General features: G+C 44.4%; 1 protein-coding gene across 2 annotated transcripts in view; it reads right to left on the reverse strand.

The window, feature by feature from the left end:
- Positions 1 to 1,786: 1,786 nt before the first annotated feature.
- Positions 1,787 to 24,214, reverse strand: part of LOC124007116 (ephrin-A5-like) — a 54,834-nt gene continuing 32,406 nt past the window's right edge. Inside the window, exons 2-5 of one of the 2 annotated variants that reach the window (XM_046317436.1) lie at positions 11,400 to 11,692; positions 6,359 to 6,424; positions 6,143 to 6,223; positions 1,787 to 5,840 (exon numbers count right to left, since the gene is read on the reverse strand). In XM_046317436.1, coding sequence (XP_046173392.1) covers positions 5,716 to 5,840; positions 6,143 to 6,223; positions 6,359 to 6,424; positions 11,400 to 11,692 — 565 coding nt within the window. In that variant the 3' untranslated portion in view covers positions 1,787 to 5,715. Of the gene's footprint in view, positions 5,841 to 6,142; positions 6,224 to 6,352; positions 6,425 to 11,399; positions 11,693 to 24,214 lie in introns of both variants that reach the window. The other variant, XM_046317435.1, reaches the window with a different exon arrangement.

The raw sequence follows: 24,214 nt of genomic DNA on the forward strand, positions 1-24,214 counted from the left end.
CTGCCTAATCCCATTAAAGAGAACAAGGCTGTGGATTTAACCATCTTAATCATCTCAACATGAGTGTATGGAAATGGAAGGTGATTAAACTTCACCTGATTCTCTTTCAAGGTAACCACCCCCTCCCCGCGATGCAATACTGGGCTATTCCGAGGTTCCTGTACGCACTGTACAGACATTCCTGAGAGGGGATAACGCTCATTCATGGTTTACTAAGAGTAAATTATATTCTGTCTGTCTTTCAGTTAGCATACCACACCACAGTGCTGGTTGAGAATAGCAGTGTGTGTGGTCCCCTCAGGACTATGACGTAGAGTGGCGGTGGGTTTAGGTGTCACTGAATAAGGAGAGGAAGGAAGGTCAAAGAATGCAAGCAGAATCACAGGTCGTCTGCCTTGAATGAGACCCAGCTCTTTTTCTCCACCAATCCTGTAAAGAGTGGCTCAACTGTGTCTTGTTGTTGAAGATAAAACACATGATCGTTATAGTGATTCTCTCTTGAATGAGAACTCTGTTCTTGACCTTTAGTTGTTGTTTGGTTCCCAGGGTCTCTGTGAGGTTGTAACATAAATGTCTGATAAGGCCTCTAAAGCTCTCCCTTACATTGTAATTACACTGCTGTTTGGCAGAGAGAGAGAGAGAGAGAGAGAGAGAGAGAGAGAGAGAGAGAGAGAGAGAGAGAGAGAGAGAGAGAGAGAGAGAGAGAGAGAGAGAGAGAGAGAGAGAGAGAGAGAGAGAGAGAGAACAATTACAACACAGTCAATGCAAAACTATATTGCTTATTGGGAAACACAAGCACTAACACAAAGCAGAATGCAGCGCTATCTGGCCCTAAATCGACAGCACACTGTGGCTAAATATTTGACCATGGTTACTGATCCTGCAGAGGAAAGGCTGTACAACCACTGCACAACAGCAGAACCTGAGACGGAGCTGCATTTCCTGACAAAATGTTTTTTTTAAATATATAAAACAATTAGAGAGTGTCATTTCCCCAAATTTGAAACTCTTATTCAAGGTTTCAAAGACCTCTCTGATGAGAGTAGGCTACCTGTCCTGTTGGGGGAGGACGCAGAGAGCCGTGGGTTGGCAGCGCACTACATTGCTGAAAGAGGTGAGAGAGAGTGAGAGAAAGAGGACATAGAGAGTGAGAGAGAGAAAGAGAGGGAGAGTGGAAAGAGAAGAAGGTCAGAGAAAGAGAGGAAAGAGAGAGGAAGGACCGAGAAAGAGAGGGAGAGAGAGGGATAGACACACAGAGAGAAAACAAGGATAATGAGAGAGAAGCCTAGCAGCTTTTGGCAGAGATCCTAAGAAATCACTCAACACATTGCAGGTTCAAGTATGATTGTTTGAAGTTGTGTTGTTTTTCTATTTGGGATTTAACTTCAGATAATAGAATGATAGATAATAGAATGACAGCTGTTCAGCAGTAAGGAGTGTAAATAAACAACTTTGGATGCCTAACACGTACTGACAGTTATCTTCCATTTTTGTCAAAGAGCAGTAGCTTGACTCTATTTAATTTTCCATCCACTATTTAACCTTTATTTAACTAGACAAGTCAGTTAAGAACAAATTCTTATTTACAATGACAGCCTACTGGGGAACAGTGGGTTAACTGCCTTGTTCAGGGGCAGAACAACAGACTTTTACCTTGTCCGCTCAGGGATTCGATCCAGCAACCTTTCTGTTACTGGCCCTACACGCTAACCACGAGGCCACCTGCTGCCCCATTAGACAAAGCAGTTCAATTTACGTAAAAAGAAAAGACATTACAAATTTGAGAGACAATGACAAACAACTTTTATTAAATCATTTTTTGTTGTTGTAGTTAGTCACAGCTGCTCCAACATGTGTATTTACAAATAATGGCCTTCGTATGAAATACATTTGCAGAAAAATCTGGTGAAGCGAGTTAGACCAGGAAGAGAGGGAGGAGTTACAACGGTCTGGGGAGGTGAGGACAATAGGTCTGGGACAAGAGGACAGGGGACATGGACAGAGGCCAGGGGACATGGACAGAGGCCAGGGGACATGGACAGAGGCCAGGGGACAGGGACAGAGACCAGGGGACATGGACAGAGGCCAGGGACAGGGGACATGGACAGAGGCCAGGGACAGAGGCCAGGGGACATGGACAGAGGCCAGGGACAGGGGACATGGACAGAGCACAGAAGACAGGGACAGAGGACAGGGGACAGATACATAAAGTAGGACAGGGTACATAGGAGGGCACAGTGACATTAGGTTCAGGCTAAATGGCTACAGTAACAGGTACCAAATTCAGGTGAAGAGCTCCTCCAATCAGACTCCCTGTTCACCCTGTAACAAAACTGCATCTAATACTCTACATCAACGGTTGAATAGAAAATTACAGTTAACTGATTTAGGACATTGTGATATGCACAGAAAACCAGCACTCAACAAGCTTTACAAAAAAATGGACATTCCATCTCCTGAATTCAGGTACAACAACATGGTGCTACTGACTACTGAAGCTTCATCTGAAACCATTGGAGAGACCACAGACAAACTAAGCAGGTACAAGAACTCAAAACATCAGGCACCTAAACCACATTCCAGATGAAAATACTACTAAGTAAAGGTCTGGTCAAAAGGGGAGAGCGATAGGAGTGTGGTCTGGTTCTTGGAATGGGCATGGATGGATATAGTGCACTTCCAATAGCAGAGACCTTAACTTCAACCTCCACACACACACACACGCACACACACGCACACACACGCACACACACACACTGCACAGTTGATATTTGAGACGCTTACACATAATGCTAACTGCACGGTGGATTCAGAATTGACAGATATAGACTGTAACATTGATCATGTTTCTCATACAAAAAGACATTTAGAAATGAAACCAACCGTTTTTTTTATATCAAACATTTAAATTTTTCTCACCAACAACATTAACAATGTCTCCCTTAACTCTGGTTGCCCCTCAAAGAAGTGTGAGAATCACTGCTCTAACACTGTACGTTCTATTAGCCTACAGCTGGATACACAGTACCCATAAAACAAGGTGATCCGTATTTCCCAATGGTCCCCGAAGTGAATGTCGGTGACAATGAATTTAGACTTTTCCTATCTACAGATTTGGTCAAACTGAATCCCACAATGACAGCCTACAGAGGCAGAGGCTAAATGTATTTCTCACTGATAGACCATTCGACCCTTTACAAAGGAGGTGGGTGAGTGTCAGTACACTAAATAGACTGTGTATAAGTAAGTGAAGGGACTGAGGGAAATATTTACCAAGTGTTCCTGGGTTTGAGAAGCCGATTTCTATTGATCTCAGCTGGGGTCTCTCTCTCACCTCATCACTCACTCCGGTCCACTGGGCTGAACAGGACACCTCTCTCTCCCCTGCTAGTGAACCTATCCAGAGACTGAACAGGACACCTCTCTCACCGCTGCTAGGGAACCTATCCAGAGACTGAACAGGACACCTCTCTCACCGCTGCTGGTGAACCTATCCAGAGACTGAACAGGACACCTCTCTCTCCCCTGCTAGTGAACCTATCCAGACACTGAACAGGACACCTCTCTCGCCCCTGCCAGGGAACCTATCCAGAGACTGAACAGGATACCTCTCTCGCCCCTACTAGTGAACCTATCCAGAGACTGAACAGGACACCTCTCTCGCCCCTACTAGTGAACCTATCCAGAGACTGAACAGGACACCTCTCTCGCCCCTGCTAGGGAACCTATCCAGAGACTGAACAGGACACCTCTCTCGCCCCTGCTAGGGAACCTATCCAGAGACTGAACAGGACACCTCTCTCGCCCCTGCTAGTGAACCTATCCAGAGACTGAACAGGACACCTCTCTCGCCCCTACTAGGGAACCTATCCAGAGACTGAACAGGACACCTCTCTCGCCCCTGCTAGGGAACCTATCCAGAGACTGAACAGGACACCTCTCTCGCCCCTACTAGGGAACCTATCCAGAGACTGAACAGGACACCTCTCTCCCTCTCTCTCCTGGTGGTCTTTTCTTTTTCCATTCCAGAAATAACCAACGCATGGCCACCCAGCATGTGGTCTGCAAGGACGCTGCTCCACACGACATCAAAGACACGGCTAAATCATACCAGAGCTGCAGCTGCTATAGAGGAACCTTATGTCCACAACGTTACCACAACCTTCCTGCAAAGTTAGGAGAACTGCGGGGACGTGTGGGTGGATCATCACTGCATAGTCGCTAACCTATCAATATCAATATCAATGCAAGTGTGTGCTGTTTGCCTGGCAGAACCCAAGAATACTACTAAAAACATAATTGAAACTAATCGTGTTAGCTACAGAATGGTGTCCTCCCTGTACCTTGTGTTTATAAACGTAAATGTAGTTTGGTAAAGGTTATGACAATGTTTCCAAATGAAGTAGTGGATTGTAATATGGGCTGACTTGTTAGTACGCATATAGTTTGTGTTTACTGTTACAGAGAAGATCACAGTTATAACTCACATTCCTACACCCTCTGATACAACAAGCGACTCTCTGTCCTCTTCCCTGAACTCAGCTGGATAAAAAACAATCCAATTCAATTACATTTTGAGTCCAAGCCCAGAAATTTAATGTGTACGAGTAATGAAATATAAGCATACCTGTCTTAAACAAAAAGAGAGACTGATGCTTTTTCGTGGTGGGATGTTTTGGGCTTCTCTCTGCTGTAGTTACAGTGACAGAACCAGGACAGTCATCAGAAAAGGGACAGAGCACGAGGACTCAAGAATAAATAGGAAAATACATTTGCCTGACAAAATACCATATCAGCTCCCACGCTCCTCGCAAATATACACCCGTGTTGGCTGCTCAACTTGAATTATGTGATTTATTTCAAAAATACATTAATCAATCACTAATTCCCCTAAAAGGACAGAAAGTACTAAACATGGGGGCTTATTTTCTCCGGTTAATCTCAAACATCCTCTCCCAGTCTCTGAGTCATTGAATCCAACCCCCATCACCTGAGAGGAACTTCTAATGGACTCTTCAAAGGAAAGAAAACAACAGACAACCCTCCGCTTGGCAACAGGATTTCTCCAAGCTACAACCATGGCTTTGGATCCTCGTTTCACCGTTGATTGGCCAGCATGCCTTGTCCTCATTTTATTGGCCAGTATACCTTGGCCTCATTTGATTGGCTGATCTGATCAGTCACAAGCCTTCTTCAAACGATCAATTGTCATTTGCCACATGACTTCATCATATTCTCAATCAAAGTCATTTGGGGGTTTGGAAAATGTTTTTGTTCCGTAGTTTAATCTTGCAAAATGTTTGGTGTGGCTACAGAGGAGGGCGGGCGAGAGAGAGAGAGAGAGAGAGAGAGAGAGAGAGAGAGAGAGAGAGAGAGAGAGAGAGAGAGAGAGAGAGAGAGAGAGAGAGAGAGAGAGAGAGAGAGAGAGAGAGAGAGCATGTGTTAGTGTGTGAGAGGGTGTGGGGAGAGCAAATTCAACGGCATACCATGGCCTTCAAATATCAAAATTCACAGGAAAGTAAAATGACAAAAAGGCTTTTGGCATCTTAACTCCCCAAAGCAACGTTTATAAAAAGGACTTCCACTTATAAGTCTCTCCTCTCCCTTGCACTGAGAGAGACTGTCTGTTAAAAAGTGCTCCTTGGGGGTTGTGGGGGGCCTGTGGTCCAGTCAGGGCGGTCCACTCCGCTCTGTCTAAAACCCTCAGGCTGGGCGCTATGAAGACAAGATGGCCGCCAGGAGAAGCAGGGAGGAGGTCACCAGCAGGCCGGCGGTCTGAACCCGGCCCACGGAGTTGACGTCACCTCGGGATGGCTCAGCTGACTCGTGGCTGGTGTCATCTAGATGGAGGGAGGAAAAGATGGAGGAGAGAGGAAAGAGAAGGAGATAAGAATCATTGGAGAAGAGACATCATTCACATGCAAGACTGAAACATGAATGTGTGAAATTAAGTAGTGGCTTTGTCATTCCATAAATTGTCTATGTGACTGACATATTGGACCATTGGAAGAATGGGAAAATAAGAGCCTCTTCGGGATTCTGTATCAGGAAATACAATTTGTCATTCCTGGATAAACGCACGCACAGGCAGGCAGGCACACACCCAAAGACACATACACACACTTTATAGAGTCAAACAAACCTCTTGGTTCTAGGGAATTGTCCACTCTCTCATTGACGTCAAAGACCCGATCGTGAACACTGACAGTTTTCACACAATTGTCTGCAACAAAAGGAGTTGGGATGTGAACATTCATAGCGAGCCCAAGATTGATATCAGACTTTCACATAATGCAATAAAAGTTGTCCACAGATTGAAAGAATAGAGAATGGAATGTTCTTTCAGAAATACATTTACTTGCTGGTCTGACGAACACCTTCAGTCGTAGGCAACTTCTCCTTCCATTGTCAGCAATGGTGGAAGCTGTGAAAACATTTCAGATATGTTAAGAACAATGCTTACGTACTTCAACGCTAACAGCAAAGACCTGAGATCTATTCTGTACAGACACACACTACCGGTCAAAAGTTTTAGAACACCGACTCATTCAAGGATTTTTCCTTATTGTTACTATTTTCTACATTGTAGAATAATAGTGAAGACATCAAAACGATGAAATAGCATATATGGAATCATTTAGTAACCAAAAAAGTACATTTTATATTTGATATTCTTAAAATAGCCACCCACAGGTGGGCCTTGTTAAAAGTTCAAATGGAATTTATTTCCTTCTTATTGCGTTTGAGCCATTCAGTTGTGTTGTGACATGGTAGACCTATTTGGTAAAAGGCCACGTCCATATTAGGGCAACAGCTCAAATAAGCAACGAAACCACTACTAAAGGACACCAATAATAAGATGAAACTGGTTTGGGCCAAGAAATATGAGCAATGGACATCTTTGTGAGATGTGGTGTGGGTGAACGGATGATCTCCGCATGTGTGGTTCCCACCATAAGGCATGGGGGAGGTGTTATGGTGTTGGGGTGCTTTTCTGGTGACACTGTCTATAATTTATTTAGAATTCAAGGCACACTTAACCAGCATGGCTACCACAGCATTCTGCAGCAATACTCCATCCCATCTAGTTTGCGCTTAGTGGGACTATCATTTGTTTTCAACAGGACAATGACTCAACATACCTCCAGACTGTGTAAGGGCTATTTTACCAATAAGGGGAGTGATGGATTGCTGCATCAGATGACCTGGCCTCCACAATCACCTGACCTCAAACCAATTGAGATGGTTTGGGATGAGTTTGACAGCAGAGTGAAGGAAAAACAGTCAACAAATGCTCAGCAGATGAGGGAACTCCTTCAAGACTGTTGGAAAAGCATTATAGGTGAAGCTGGTTGAGAGAATTTCAAGAGCGTGCAAAACTGTCATCAATGCAAAGGGTGGCTATTTGAAGAATCTCAAATATAAAATATATTTTGATTTGTTTAAAAAAAAATTGGTTACTACATGATTCCGTTGTGTTATTTCATATTGATGTCTTCACTATTATTCTAGGTTCTGAAAGGATGCAACTTGTGATGAATGTAGCATATTGTAGGCCACTTTTACGAATTAGCAGTGTTGATCAACACCTGAAACACATTTCAATTGGCTACTGAGTGAGGGCAACATCTGCGACATAGACTTCCATTAGCTTTAAACAACACGAACACCTGCCCCCTTCAATTTTGATTGGCTTTCAAGAGACATCCACACCGGCTACTCAAACGTCTATTGGCTGAAAGAACTGTCTGCACCTGCTACTCAAACTTCTATTGGCTCCAAATGTTGTCCACATATGCAACACAGAATTCGATTGGCTCAGAGTAACATCACCATCTGCTATGAATGATTTGATTGGCTGCAGAGGCCGTCAACACCTGCCACTGGGTTCTATTAGCAGTAAAGTAGCACAACCCTGCAACACACTACTCTGGATAACTGAAATATGACAGCTGCTTCACTAAATCCCTATGGTGGCAGGTCACTTCAACTCAGGCCGCTTCACCTTCTGACCTGTCAACAACTAGACAATGTCACCTAGGACGTAGTCACCAAAGTGACAAACTTGACTGCGGGTGTTTCACATTGTGTGATGTCTTGAGAAGCAATAGTTCTGAAGTCCCTATCTCACTTCTATTCTGAAAGTAGGTTGTGACTGAGATCTTGTTCTTGTTGCTAGTTTGACAGACCCTGACCGTGACTGTATTCTTCCCCTCTATAGAATGCCTCTCTTATTCTCCCACCCAGCAACCCCCAACTCTATGGGCCCCTATGTTCTGACCCCGTCATTTCCTGGCCTGCCTGGGGTCTCAAGCTGCTCTTAATCTAGACATAAACCCCCACCCCTCAGGGCACCATCATGCTGTTTGTGTGTGGGTGTGTGTGTATGTGCATGTGTGTGTGCGTGTGTGTGTGTGTGTGTGTGTGTGTGTGTGTGTGTGTGTGTGTGTGTGTGTGTGTGTGTGTGTGTGTGTGTGTGTGTGTGTGTGTGTGTGTGTGTGTGTGTGTGTGTGTGTGTGTGTGTGTGTGTGTGTGTGTGTGCGTGTGTGTGTGTGTGTGTGTGTGTGTGTGTGTGTGTGTGTGCGTGTGTGTGTGTGTGCATGTGTGTGTGCGTGTGAGTGTGTGTGCGTGTGAGTGTGTGTGCGTGTGCGTGTGCGTGTGCGTGTGCGTGTGTGTTTGAGATAGAGAGAGAGCAATACAGTTTATCTATAGAGTGTCCTATAGCCTATCATCTATCTTGATACACTCTTCTTCCCCGTGAATGATACTGGCAGTCAATTCCTGATAAAAACGAGCCATGTCAGTATTTCCATGACTGAAGACTGAGGTTACGATTTTAAAGCACTTAGCGTGGCTATGAAATATGATAAAAATTGTCTTTAGAACTTGATGTGGAGAGTTATATTGGCAGTGTGGCGTCAATCATGGCTCTTCTGTCTGTGTCAGCGAGTATCGTGTAACTTACCTCACACCCCTACAGTGGCAGGCACTCAGGCCAGACTGTACTAGCTCCCTTTCTATTCCCAGTCAGTCAATCAGACAGACAGAGACAGAGCCTGGACTCCACAATACCCCACACAGCCGTGAGCTGCTTTTCTACGACCCCGTCTCACGCGCTGCGACACTAGATCCCAGGTTAGTCATGCCATGCGGCCGAGTGGAGGAGATTAGCATCCTCTTGTGAACACACACCATCCCATAAACTTCTCACATGTCCACGCACACTATACACATGCAGACACTCCCGAACACACACACACACCACCAGACACACACACCACCAGACACACACACATTACCAGACACAAGCTAGGGGCTCATATGCCGTGTAACTTAAGTCTGGGGTATAGACCGGAGATGAATTGGAGATCTGATATAAATACGATGGGATCAGATGATTCCCTTGTGATCAGTTTGTATCTGTCGGAACAAAGCAAAACCCTAGACAGTGGAACAAACACACTGTTGAACAGGGTTTATCTCATTATCTATGTAGATCTTCAGACTGTGTACGGAGTAGGACCTGGGCTTTTGAAGCTTTACAGCATACAGTCAGCCCTAGTCACACAGAGAGAGACAGACTCTCCACTGTCTCCCCAGATAATTGGATTTCTATCCCCTGAGATTTGGATCACACTTCCCCATTGGCTATTTTAGAAAAACATGCAGCTGTAGCCTGGGAGAAGCCCGGGTTCACATCCAGCCATCAGGACATGCTGAACTTTGAACCCCCCCCCCCTCAGGACGCCCCTTCTGATCCCCCTGATAGCTTCCTGCAGACATCTGACCCAGGGCCAACCGCAGGTGTCAGCCATTTGATTTAACCCACCCCATGTCCCACCGCACCCGTTCCTTTCCTCTCGTCGCCTGGGGGGTTAACTATCCACGGGGGGGGACAAAGGGTTGTCTGTCTGTCCTCTGCGCTGAGTCGTTGTCACCGGCACATGTCAACCCCCAAACACTTGACTTACTTGCTCTACGTTCTCAGCTCTATTGTCCAGTAGTGTTACAACATGTGCTAGTATCATCTGACAATGTAACTCTTTAGTCATACTTGACAGATCAGACACATGCAATGTGATACTGAAACTGATATCACATGGTTTATTGTGAGATATCCAGCTTTTCTGGAACTACATAGAGGGACATGATGTTGGAGCAGATTAGTGTACACCTCGGTATGTTCCCCGGGGTGTGATTACGTACACGCCTTTTTGTTATTTCATCCTCCTCGCAGGTGACGTGTTCTTGGTGAAAAACAGCCTCTTTTCTGAGTGAATCTTTAACTGTTGAATAATAATTCTGGGGCAAGGAAGGAAATGCCTTCAGGCCATGTGGCCAGTCTCTCTTTCTCATTCTCTCTCCCCCAGTTTCACTGTAAAAGCCAGTATGGCAATATATACTTGATGGCTATTTTGACTCCATCTTGGCTCTCCTATTAGCACATTAAACAGAGACTGAGAGACAACCTAACGTAAAGTCCATAACCTGCCCCAGACCATCCTTTATTCAATCTATCCAATCCAGTAGAATAACATCCTAGGAGATTGGGCAGGTCATCATATCATGTGCCTTTAAGGACTGCCAATTCGTCAGGCAGCTTTCTCCTAAATCACATGACGGGGGTCTGAGGCGTGCAGCTGAGGCCGAGGCTGAGGCTACTGAGGAGTAGGCCTAAGTGAAGCCATCTCTGTAAGAGGAATCAGAAATACTGTAGCCTAACAGGCCGCCCGGTGTTATCTCTTATTTAGTCTCAGATCTCTGCCTTGTAGGGCTCCGATTTGACTTGTAAAAACATGGCTTCAGATGCTTGTGTTCCAGAGGCCTTCTCACGAGCAGCAGAAAGTTGAGCCTGGCGAGTTTGTAACAAAGACTCTTCATATGGAGACCATGAGAATGGAGATGTTTTCCCTCCGGCAAATGTTGGGTTATGAACCTCTTTTCCAGGACTAACAAAACACAGTTCTACTTTGCTATTGTCCCCCCCCCCCCCGCAGTCAGTTCCATGCTTGGACTCAAAATGCTTGGCCTCACATCACACCCTTGAATCGTCTAAGTATGTTGTGTTTTTCCATAGTAGCCAGAGCCCACAACATAATAACTCTTCACTGATATCATAAATGCCATGCAGGAAGACTGTGGCAACTCTCTCTCTCTGCCTTTAAGCAAAGCATTCCTGTATTCCTGTACTGTGGTACCAACTGTGTTTTTCTATGATATGTAAATGAGTGGTATTCAGGCATACATGGCCCTGATAACTCAATTTGTTGGGGCATGGCGCTTGCACCAGCAGAGTTGTGGGTTTGATTCCCGTACTTTATACTGAATGCTTTTGTTAACTTTAAGCTTATTTGACTATAAGCATGTGCTAAATTACCATAAAGATTACCATTACTCACAGATGTAGTAGTACTCTCTGCCGGGGCGGAACTCGAAGCCCAGAGAGAAGGGGGTGAAGAGCTGGAACTTCTCGGAGAACTTCAGAGGTCCGTTTGGGGAGTGGGGCCTGTTACACTCCCAGCGTTTGAAGCCCTTGGCCGTGTGGTCACAGGAGCTGTAGCCGTCGTAGTTGACCATGTAGAGGACGTAGTGCTCTGTCCGCTCCTCTGGGACAGAGTCCAGGTAGTGGGGACAGAAGACGTCCAGGTAGTCGTTTATACACACGTCGATGTGGTAGTCACCCCGGTAGAACCTGGGAAGGAAAGCAGAAGGGTTATGGAGTAGGAGTCTTCAAGACCACAAGGTCTAATAGTATTGATACTATCACACATTTCCATGACTCTACCGGCCTTGATGTCATCACTGATCTCACACTGTTGGATGGGTAAAGTATACGCAAGAGCTTCATTATGTAGCTCTCACCTAGTGTGTCATGTCAGGTCGGTGATGACTTGGAAGAGGGGAATAACATAAGATACACTAAATGTTTGTGCCCTAAACTAGAGAAAATGCAACCAGATGTGTTGTGAAAGACAGAGACACTTCAGACTGCCAGGTATGCCAGGTATTCATTCCTGTGGAGTGATGGGGAACACAAATTCCCACCGGCGCCATATACGGTTGCATTTCTGATGCTTTTAGTGGAGCCAGATTGGGATAGGATGGTCCGGCACGTCTCAGGAGTCGCTAATGGCCCGAGCTCGGTATCACTGACATACTGCGGATGTCTTCAATACTCCACCCCTGTTCATTGACACACTGGGGCCGGGGGGAACAGGCTTGGAGACCGCGCCTGTGCATGCTGAGCACTGATGGTCCCATACGGGTGAACTCACTCTGGCTCTGTGGGAGGTTTCTCAAGTAAGGACTGAGACACACAGGCCAAGGAGCAGACGTTACACCCACCTAGCAACCTTTCCAGGGGGGAAAGGACCACTCAGAACTGATTCAGGGTCAGGTGAGAGAGGAGCCTGCGTTGGACGGCAGTTGCAGCTGTTCTCACTGACACGTACATTTCCAGGCTTTAAGAGGCATATTTTAAAAATGTATTTTACCTTTATTTAACTAGGCAAGTCAGTTAAGAACAAATTCTTATTTTCAATGACAGCCTAGGAACAGTGGGTTGACTGCCTTGTTCAGGGGCAGAACGACAGATTTGTACCTTATCAGCTCATGGATTTGAACTTGCAACCTTTCGGTTAATAGTCCAACGCTATAACCACTAGGCTACCCTGCCACCCCGTATAAAGGGTGGTGTGTGTGGGTTGGGACCTGCTGGGGGTATCAGGTTGTCATTATACGGATTGCAAATGTGCTGCAGGATTAGTGACTGTACTACTGGGTTTGGTGGGCCACAGAGGTGTGTGTGTGCTTGTGTGTGTATGTGTGCGTATGTGCGTGCGTGCGTGTGTGTGTGTGTGTGTGTCCTATATTATGTGTGAGAGTGTGTCAATGTGTGTGATTCTCATCATTTTTCTCTCAAGTTATAGTCTGGTCAAACACAAAACCAAAGCCTTGTTTTCTCTCTAGTTATAGCCTGGTCAAACATGAAACCAAAGCCTTGTTTTCTCTCCACTTTTCTCATGCTCCAGCTGAGTGCTGTGGCTCCAGGCAGACACAGCAGGGCTTCAATCAGCCTCAGTTTCAGAGGCTTTCACTGATACCATAACTGACAGAGGGCAACCAAACCACAGAAAGCCACCAGTAAGTATCACTTCCTCAGCCAGAGGCACTGTGGGATAGCCAGCATGGTCTGTCCATCTCCTTAAGCTTTTAATGCTACCTTTCAAGTCAACCTGTGTGTACATGTAGATGCTCTCACCTAACTGTCACTCAAATCTGGCCTTAGACCTGCCATAAAGATTAACACAGATTAGAGAAGAGAGTTCGGCTCGATGTTCGTCTGACCGAGAGGTGAGGAGTGGTCACTTTTCTGAACATGACGAGCGGAAGATTTACGTCAGATGAGCTAACAGGGACAGCAGAGAGGATTACTCTGGCCCTCCTGGAGAGTATGCTCACCACAGATACACTGAGAGAGCCTTCCTTGTGAGTGATAGTGCCCAATATCGATCCACACTGAGCCATATTCTTGAACCATAATGCCGAGACATATGTCTCAGTCTGAAGCTCATTAGCACCTCGAGTGTGAGTTTTCAATCTTTTTCAGAGTCCTTTTGGGAGTTTGCACAAAAAACAATGACGAATGAGGATACGTTCGAAGTCTCTTACAACGAACATAAATGTAGCAGGAAGTAAATAACGCAGGCTTTAAAACTGACGACAACGTGATTAAGAAATCAACACCGTCATTTGTTAATTCAGTTGTTCAATGTAACGCGATGAGCCAATAGAGTTTAAAAAAATAAGACACCAGTAAGTGTCTGTCGTGTTTGGGATTAATTACGCTTGATTGGCTGAATTACTCACAGCCACTTAGACAGGCTCATGTCTGATTCAGGGGCAAGTACTCTTAACAAAGCACACTCATAACGATAATCCTTCTTTTTACTCCTCTAATCCTATCTTTGCTCCTCTTTCTCCCGCTCTCTTTCGCTCAGGTGACCAAGCACGGGTAATGAATGGTTTGCACCCTGGTTCAGAGGAGGAGAGGAGGAGGGAGAGAGAGAGAAAGCCTTCCTGGTGTTTTCTACAACACATGATTACAGTGGGGTCAGAGCAAGGTCAGATTCCAATGGTTTTATAACAATGGGAGAAAAGAGGAAACACTTTCCCTGCTCAGACCACATGAAACTGCTGACCTGTCCCGAACCACATAATGGGACTATAACAACTGTCTAAATACAAACTAAATGGTCATGGGAGCAAACATTTCAAGGTTCAACTGCACTGTCTCTCACATTATTACATTGTTTTCCATTGAAAACCTATGAGTCAACAATCATAGCTTAAAGCAATGTGTATTACAGACCACAGTCTCTGTGCTTGGGTTTTAAAATATTTCCTTGATATCTATTCTCCTGACATTTGTTGTGTGTTCTACACACTCGCACAAGCACACACCCCACATCGTATGTAGTTCATATCCTTGACCTCTAGGGGGAGCTCTTTAGGTAGGTCATTTCACTACTGTGGCCCCACAGGGTAGAGGCTAATACATCTGGTCATTTGACCCTGGGCTCTGATGTCAGCATATGGAGTCTATCTTTCCCTCTGCCTGGTGTTCCCCCTCTCCCTCAGGGCAGGAGGACCTGACCCCCATCCACCCGGCCGATCATTCATAGCACTGGGAACCTGTGCCACCAACCCCACCACCAGCCATGGTTCAGACATCATTACCTCCACTGATCAGTGATCACACACATCTGTGCAGATAAACACACACACACACACACGCGCACACACACAGAGAGAGGGAGTGCTGTCTGCCAGGGTTCAGAGGCAGACTGGGTGTTGACAGCAAAAATGGATGAGAAAAGAGAAACTATTTTTTTTTAAATACACTTCTCTCTTTTCTTTGTGGTCAATTTCCCTGGGAACAAAAGGTTTTCTCTGAGCTTGTCAGACAAGGGCGAGAGTAACTGAATTTTAGATTGTAAACCATTGCTGTTTGTGGGAGGTAGGTCCTACATGGCAGGAATATTACAATGAGAGCAACAGAGAAAGAATATAGACAGAATATAGAGTAGGAGAGTGAGAACTAGAGTGCTAAGGAGAGAAACAAAAACAGAAAGAGAAGTTTACAGTAATACTAAGCTGTTTTCCCTGAATGACATCAGAAGTTAAGTCACAGTACAGGACAGGTTAATGAATGATGATGCTATTCTGGTGGTCAAAGGGTCAAATAGGCAGCATGGAGTGAGTGTCACACTCAACACACACATACACAACAGGCACACACACACACACACACACACACACACACACACACACACACACACACACACACACACACACACACACACACACACACACACACACACACACACACACACACACACACACACACACACAAAGACACAGCAGGGCTCCATCACTCAGTCAGTGCTTAACCCCAGGGGCTGACAGCTCATACCATAAACCCCGGGTCTTGAGGCAGACCCTCACACAGGCTGCCATCACACTGACTTATGACAGAGCTGTGCTCTACCTCTTTTACACGCACAGGGTGCTCAAATTCAAGGATACACACACACACACACACAGAGATCTCAGGGTGTTCTCCGCCTAGCTCAGAAGCCACTTAACTGGAGAACCCCAAGACTTGTTAAAATAACCCTACTAAATATGGCACACTCAACACCTTGGACAGAACAGGTGTAACATATAGCCCTAGATCATAGAAACAGACGCCTAGATCTACAGAAAACAGAAACATCAATGATGGAGCATGAGCTTGGATCCCAAATAGATTGCCTGTCTAGATGGCTAGATGCTCCCTATCACTATCAGACATTCCACTCAGGAGGATATCAATCTGACACATAAGAGCCTGGCCAGGGGTGAGAGGTCACTGACAGACCATTATTCATCTAGGGCCTCAGTATTTGGCCAATGTCTGAGCCCGGTGACGGGGATGACTCCAGGGTCGTCCATCTTAGGAGCTGTTGTGTAGGTGGCGGGGCTGCTAAGGGACGGAAGGGGAAGTTTAAAATGGTGGATCCATGAGGCTTAGAACAAACAGAGTGGCCCAGCCCTCTCATTAAACACACACACACACACACACACACACACACACACACACACACACACACACACACACACACACACACACACACACACACACACACACACACACACACACACACACACACACACACACACACACACACACACACACACACACACACACACACACACGAATACATACACACACAGACACAAAGTAATGGTATAAGCATCTGTGAGTTATACAGGAAGGGTCTACCTCAGTCCGTGTTTGACTTACATGACCCTGATCCCCCTCACCGGGCTGGAGTTTTGACATTTGACCCGTCACTCCGGGGGATTTGAACCCCCCGCGCCACCCTATCACTTTACTGCACCCCAGGGAACTCCAACCCGCCCTGCCCTGGGCCAAACCAGCCCTGTATAGTGGTGAGAGAAGAAAAACACTACGTCTGGACTCAATCACCCACCCATGACAAGGCTCCACAGCGTTCACACACACCACCAGTCATCCACTAGTGAGGTCTTACCCATATCACCGTGGGGTAACATTGACTAAGTTGAGTAATAGTGTTCTGTTGGAAGACGGTAAAAAAAACTAAATGACGCTGTTGGATATTTGTTGTGTTCAAGGTTGGCAAAAGTCAGAAAGGCGAAAGACGAGGAGAACAGAAAAGAGAGAAGCAAGGCGAAAAAGAGGGCGAAAAGGAGGGATGAGAAAAGGGGGAAGAAGGAGCAAATTGGGAATAGGAGAGGGAAGGAAAGAGGGATGTGCTCAGGTCAGATGTAACATGGGTAACGTAGAACCAGAGAGGGGTCGGTAGATTCCTGTTAGAGTGTAAGAGGGGGTGGTCCGGCCGCCACTGAGGGGGAACCATTCTGTTCTGTCAACAAACAGCAACAGGCCCAGAAAAAAACAGCACATGTAAAATCATGTAAGGGCTAAACATAGAGCGCCCCTCAGAGTGCCAGGCATGCCAGCGCCAAGTCACAACACCTGCCACCCTCAATCGCACCCCTCTAGGCCCCATAACCCACCTTTCTTCACCCTGCCACTCCAGGAGGACATCATCTTATCCAGGACATCATCTCAAACTCAGCCATTGTGACTTTTCAAAGGGCAAGTTTTATATCCAAATTGAACATTTATATAAAACGGCAACCCACAGCTAATATTCACACCGTGGCCCCATTAAAGAGTTTCATAGCCAAACGCTCACACACAGAAAGTTTAGCGATGCAGCTCATATTGTTCTGAGATCAAGGCCAAAGGACAGCAGGAACAAAAGCCGGTCCTAATCACAGGCCAAGATCAAGCAGACAAAAGCAGCCCACCCCCGATGTCATGGATGGACCAGCCCAGATAAAAGCAGCCCACCCCCGATGTCATGGGGACCAGCCCAGACATTCCCTTTACCAGCTGGTCACATGCCCCTACAGCACCTGCTCAGGCCTCGCTGAAGCCAACACTGACTCATCCTCCTCCTCTCTGTCCTTCAAAACGGATTCCAGATCAGCTCTCCCAATCCCAGCCCTAACACCAACCATTAAAAGAAAAGAAACAAATCTGATCCTGGGCCAGCTGTCTAAGGGGTAATACAAGCCACATGTCACTGGCTGTTTATATATTTGTCCAGGGATGTACAGTGTCTTTCTGGTGATAGAGTAGGTAATAACAGAGCAAGAGAGGTTCTTTTGATAGATCACCTCATGACAGGCCAGTTTCCATCCCAAAGAACATTGAGTCAGACACTTCTCTGTCTGAGGTACGACGCCAAAGGAATAGAGACGTAGAGTAAGACCGATGCTCTGTCTCCCTCAGACCATCCATCCACTCCGTGTTGGATCAGTGTATGTGTGTTATTAAGCCTGACCCAGCAGTTTGGATCTCATCTCAGTATCGTCATGGACGGCAGAGCTGAGCACATGTTCAGGTTAAAGAGCCTTCCTTTCATCTGGGCATGGTTCCGTCTATACCAATCCCATCCACACAAAGGGCTGTGTGAAAAAAAATGTGTAGGCTATGTGTACGTGTGAATGCGTGAGTGCATTTTTTGTGTGTGTGTGTGTGGGGGGGGCTTTTTGGCTATGTACTGCTGCCAGATTCAGAAGGAGGACTGTGTGCTGAATCATTATCACTGGGTTTTAGTGAACCGACTGTAGTGATTAGCCCCAGACACTGAACCATGGGCCACCTCATTTACCACACCACTTGATGTGATTGTTATTGGAGTGGAGATACTACCCTCCTGTGCAAACGCCACCTTTCCTCTCCTCTCACTTCTGCACAGTCACTAAGTGTCCTTGCCTCAGAGAGAGAGAGGGAGGGAAAACGAGAGAGAGAGAGATAGGCGAGTTAGTGATAAAGTGTGAGGCACAGAGAGATAGAGGAAGGAGAAAGGAGAAAGGAGAGAAGAACAAGTGTGTGAGAGGGAGAGAGACAAGAGAGAGAAAGAGAAGAGAAAAATAGGGGCAGGTGAGAGAGAGACAGAAGAGGAAAGAGAGATGTGCAGTTCCAGCAGGCCTGGAGCACAGTGGTGTGTACATAAATACACCCCCCTTGTGAATGACAGGCATGCTAGTCCCTCATCTACCCCATGTGGAGAGAGGAGCAGGGAGGCTGCAGCCATCTTAACCCTTACTGTCAGCTCACTTTACAGCCCTACAGAACAGAACACTGCTGCAGGCGCTCACTGTCATGGCTATTGGCTAACCTCTACACCATCTTAAAACCCTAACTGCCCAGTAACCATAGTGATCCTGAAACAGTAAATGCATAAAGCCTGTATGTCATCATCTCTACACATAACCATTCGTGCCTTCTATATGTTCTGCTTGTTCTATATGTTCTGCATCTTCTATATGTTCTGCATGTTCTATATGTTCTTAATGTTCTATATGTTCCTCATGTTCTATATTACATTTACATTTACATTTAAGTCATTTAGCAGACGCTCTTATCCAGAGCGACTTACAAATTGGTGCATTCACCTTATGACATCCAGTGGAACAGCCACTTTACAATAGTGCATCTAAATATTTTAAGGGGGGAGGGGGGTGAGAAGGATTACTTTATCCTATCCTAAGTATTCCTTAAAGAGGTGGGGTTTCAGGTGTCTCCGGAAGGTGGTGATTGACTCCGCTGTCCTGGCGTCGTGAGGGAGTTTGTTCCACCATTGGGGAACCAGAGCAGCGAACAGTTTTGACTGGGCTGAGCGGGAACTGTACTTCCTCAGTGGTAGGGAGACGAGCAGGCCAGAGGTGGATGAACGCAGTGCCCTTATTTGGGTGTAGGGCCTGATCAGAGCCTGGAGGTACTGAGGTGCCGTTCCCCTCACAGCTCCGTAGGCAAGCACCATGGTCTTGTAGCGGATGCGAGCTTCAACTGGAAGCCAGTGGAGAGAGCGGAGGAGCGGGGTGACGTGAGAGAACTTGGGAAGGTTGAACACTAGACGGGCTGCGGCGTTCTGGATGAGTTGTAGGGGTTTAATGGCACAGGCAGGGAGCCCAGCCAACAGCGAGTTGCAGTAATCCAGACGGGAGATGACAAGTGCCTGGATTAGGACCTGCGCCGCTTCCTGTGTGAGGCAAGGTCGTACTCTGCGGATGTTGTAGAGCATGAACCTACAGGAACGGGCCACCGCCTTGATGTTAGTTGAGAACGACAGGGTGTTGTCCAGGATCACGCCAAGGTTCTTAGCACTCTGGGAGGAGGACACAATGGAGTTGTCAACCGTGATGGCGAGATCATGGAACGGGCAGTCCTTCTCCGGGAGGAAGAGCAGCTCCGTCTTGCCGAAGTTCAGCTTGAGATGGTGATCCGTCATCCACACTGATATGTCTGCTAGACATGCAGAGATGCGATTCGCCACCTGGTCATCAGAAGGGGGAAAGGAGAAGATTAATTGTGTGTCGTCTGCATAGCAATGATAGGAGAGACCATGTGAGGTTATGACAGAGCCAAGTGACTTGGTGTATAGCGAGAATAGGAGAGGGCCTAGAACAGAGCCCTGGGGGACACCAGTGGTGAGAGCGCGTGGTGAGGAGACAGATTCTCGCCACGCCACCTGGTAGGAGCGACCTGTCAGGTAGGACGCAATCCAAGCGTGGGCCGCGCCAGAGATGCCCAACTCGGAGAGGGTGGAGAGGAGGATCTGATGGTTCACAGTATCGAAGGCAGCCGATAGGTCTAGAAGGATGAGAGCAGAGGAGAGAGAGTTAGCTTTAGCGGTGCGGAGCGCCTCCGTGATACAGAGAAGAGCAGTCTCAGTTGAATGACTAGTCTTGAAACCTGACTGATTTGGATCAAGAAGGTCATTCTGAGAGAGATAGCGGGAGAGCTGACCAAGGACGGCACGTTCAAGAGTTTTGGAGAGAAAAGAAAGAAGGGATACTGGTCTGTAGTTGTTAACATCGGAGGGATCGAGTGTAGGTTTTTTCAGAAGGGGTGCAACTCTCGCTCTCTATGTTATTCATGTTCTATATGTTCTGCATGTTCTAAATGTCCTGCATGTTCTATATGTTCCTCATGTTCTATATGTTCTGTATGTTCTGCATATTCTATGTTCTGCATGTTCTATATGTTCTATATGTGCTGCATGTTCTATATGTTCTGCATATTCTACATGTTCTTCATGTTCTGCATATTCTATATGTTCTGCATGTTCTATATGTTCTGCATGTTCTATGTTCTTCATGTTCTATGTGCTGCATGTTCTATATGTTCTTCATGTTCTATATGTGATGCATGTTCTAAATGTCCTGCATGTTCTATATGTTCCTCAAGTTCTGCATGTTCTATATGTTCTGCATGTTCTATATGTTCTGCATATTCTATGTTCTGCATGTTCTATATGTGCTGCATGTTCTATATGGTATGCATGTTCTATATGTGTTGCATGTTCTATATGTTCTGCATATTCTATATGTCCTGCATGTTCTTCATGTTCTATATGTGCTGCATGTTCTATATGTTCTTCATGTTCTATATGTGATGCATGTTCTAAATGTCCTGCATGTTCTATATGTTCCTCAAGTTCTGCATGTTCTATATGTTCTGCATATTCTATGTTCTGCATGTTATATATGTTCTATATGTGCTGCATGTTCTATATGGTATGCATGTTCTATATGTGCTGCATGTTCTATATGTTCTGCATATTCTATATGTTCTGCATGTTCTATATGTTCTGCATGTTCTATATGTCCTGCATGTTCTATATGTTCTGCATATTCTATATGTTCTGCATGTTATATAAGTTCTATTTGTTCTGCATGTTCCATGTGTTCTTCATGTTCTATATGTTCTGCATATTCTATATGTTCTTCATGTTCTATATGTTTTGCATATTATATATGTTCTATTTGTTCTTCATGTTCTATATGTTCTATTTGTTCTTCATGTTCTATATGTTCCTCATGTTCTATATGTTCTATTTGTTCTGCATATTCTATATGTTCCTCATGTTCTATATGTTTTGCATATTCTATATGTTCTATTTGTTCTTCATGTTCTATATGTTCCTCATGTTCTATATGTTCTATTTGTTCTGCATATTCTATATGTTCCTCATGTTCTATATGTTCTATTTGTTCTGCATATTCTATATGTTCCTCATGTTCTATTTGTTCTGCATATTCTATATGTTCTTCATGTTCTATATGTTTTGCATATTCTATATGTTCTATTTGTTCTTCATGTTCTATATGTTCTGCATATTCTATATGTTCTATTTGTTCTTCATGTTCCTCATGTTCTATATGTTCTATTTGTTCTGCATATTCTATATGTTCTTCATGTTCTATATGTTTTGCATATTATATATGTTCTATTTGTTCTTCATGTTCTATATGTTCTATTTGTTCTTCATGTTCTATATGTTCCTCATGTTCTATATGTTCTATTTGTTCTGCATATTCTATATGTTCTTCATGTTCTATATGTTTTGCATATTCTATATGTTCTATTTGTTCTTCATGTTCTATATGTTCCTCATGTTCTATATGTTCTATTTGTTCTGCATGCTCCATATGTTCTTCATGTTCTATATGTTCTGCATATTCTATATGTTCTGCATGTTCTATATGTTCTGCATGTTCTATTTGTTCTTCGTGTTCTATATGTTCTATATGTTCTGCATATTCTATATGTTCTATTTGTTCTTCATGTTCCTCATGTTCTATATGTTCTATTTGTTCTGCATATTCTATATGTTCTTCATGTTCTATATGTTTTGCATATTCTATATGTTCTATTTGTTCTTCATGTTCTATATGTTCCTCATGTTCTATATGTTCTATTTGTTCTGCATATTCTATATGTTCCTCATGTTCTATATGTTTTGCATATTCTATATGTTCTATTTGTTCTTCATGTTCTATATGTTCTATATGTTCTATTTGTTCTGCATATTCTATATGTTCCTCATGTTCTATATGTTCTATTTGTTCTGCATATTCTATATGTTCCTCATGTTCTATATGTTCTATTTGTTCTGCATATTCTATATGTTCTTCATGTTCTATATGTTTTGCATATTCTATATGTTCTATTTGTTCTTCATGTTCTATATGTTCTGCATATTCTATATGTTCTATTTGTTCTTCATGTTCCTCATGTTCTATTTGTTCTGCATATTCTATATGTTCTTCATGTTCTATATGTTTTGCATATTCTATATGTTCTATTTGTTCTTCATGTTCTATATGTTCCTCATGTTCTATATGTTCTATTTGTTCTGCATATTCTATATGTTCCTCATGTTCTATATGTTCTATTTGTTCTGCATATTCTATATGTTCCTCATGTTCTATATGTTCTATTTGTTCTGCATATTCTATATGTTCTTCATGTTCTATATGTTTTGCATATTCTATATGTTCTATTTGTTCTTCATGTTCTATATGTTCCTCATGTTCTATATGTTCTATTTGTTCTGCATGCTCCATATGTTCTTCATGTTCTATATGTTCTGCATATTCTATATGTTCTGCATGTTCTATATGTTCTGCATGTTCTATTTGTTCTTCGTGTTCTATATGTTCTTCATGTTCTATATGTTCTTCATGTTCTATATATTATATATGTTCTGCATATTCTATATGTTCTGCATGTTCTATATGTTCTGCATGTTCTATTTGTTCTTTGTGTTCTATATGTTCTTCATGTTCTATATGTTCTTCATGTTCTATATGTTCTTCATGTTCTATATATTATATATGTTCTTCATGCTCTATATGTTCTTCACATAATGGGATATAGACTAACACAGGTAAACTCATGGAACCCAAAAGTCAAATTTTGGTTGAGGTAAATTTGACTGAAAATAAAACAAGCCTTTAAACTCTAGCATCGATTTGTGGTTTGAAAAGAGACATGTTTCATCCAGGAGAGAAGGGCCTTGGAGTGTCCCTTGGATTGTTCTGTGAGTCAGAGAGGGCGAAGGAGTATATTTTAGGTTTGCGTGTTTCCGTATAAAGCTGTCACTTTATTAGCAAAGACATCTATCCTTCCTTTCAGGGGCACAAGTTAGGCCGTCAATTGTGTTAAAAACTGTAGCAGAAAGCTTCAGAACAAGGGTCTCAAAGACCAACCTACAGTATCCATGACCACCAATGAAATAGAATGTGTTCACATGCGTGTGTGTGTGTGGAAGGGGGAGTGGGTAGGGTTTAAAAACACTGTGAACCCACGTCAGTCAACATACACATTAAAAACACATGGCTGAACACACACGGCACCCATTGCACACACAGGAACACACAGTGCACACTTAAAGTGCTCAACACGTCGTAGATAGTGTGTTCATCCTTATAACAACACCCAAGTATGTTATACTGATGCATAGGGTGTGTCAAAGGGTGGCTACTGTGTCATCTATAATGATCGTTTCTAAAGAGGAAGATCAATCAATAGACCCCAATATCTCATTTGAAGGGCAATGAGTTTTTCCTGATCATGTGACCTGACCATGAAGATCTCTGGCTCAAAGCTATAGCAGTTTTGTACATTTGATACACCAGAAGAAGAACGGACTCTACAGCCACAGGTCAAGAGGTCATCATTAATGTCTAATCCAGCCTAACCCTGTTAGAAACCCTAACCCAGCATAATCCTCCCTCACAAAGCTCCTCTCTCTCAGACAGC

The sequence above is a fragment of the Oncorhynchus gorbuscha genome, linkage group LG20 (assembly GCF_021184085.1).
Source record: "Oncorhynchus gorbuscha isolate QuinsamMale2020 ecotype Even-year linkage group LG20, OgorEven_v1.0, whole genome shotgun sequence".
NCBI lineage: Eukaryota > Metazoa > Chordata > Actinopteri > Salmoniformes > Salmonidae > Oncorhynchus > Oncorhynchus gorbuscha.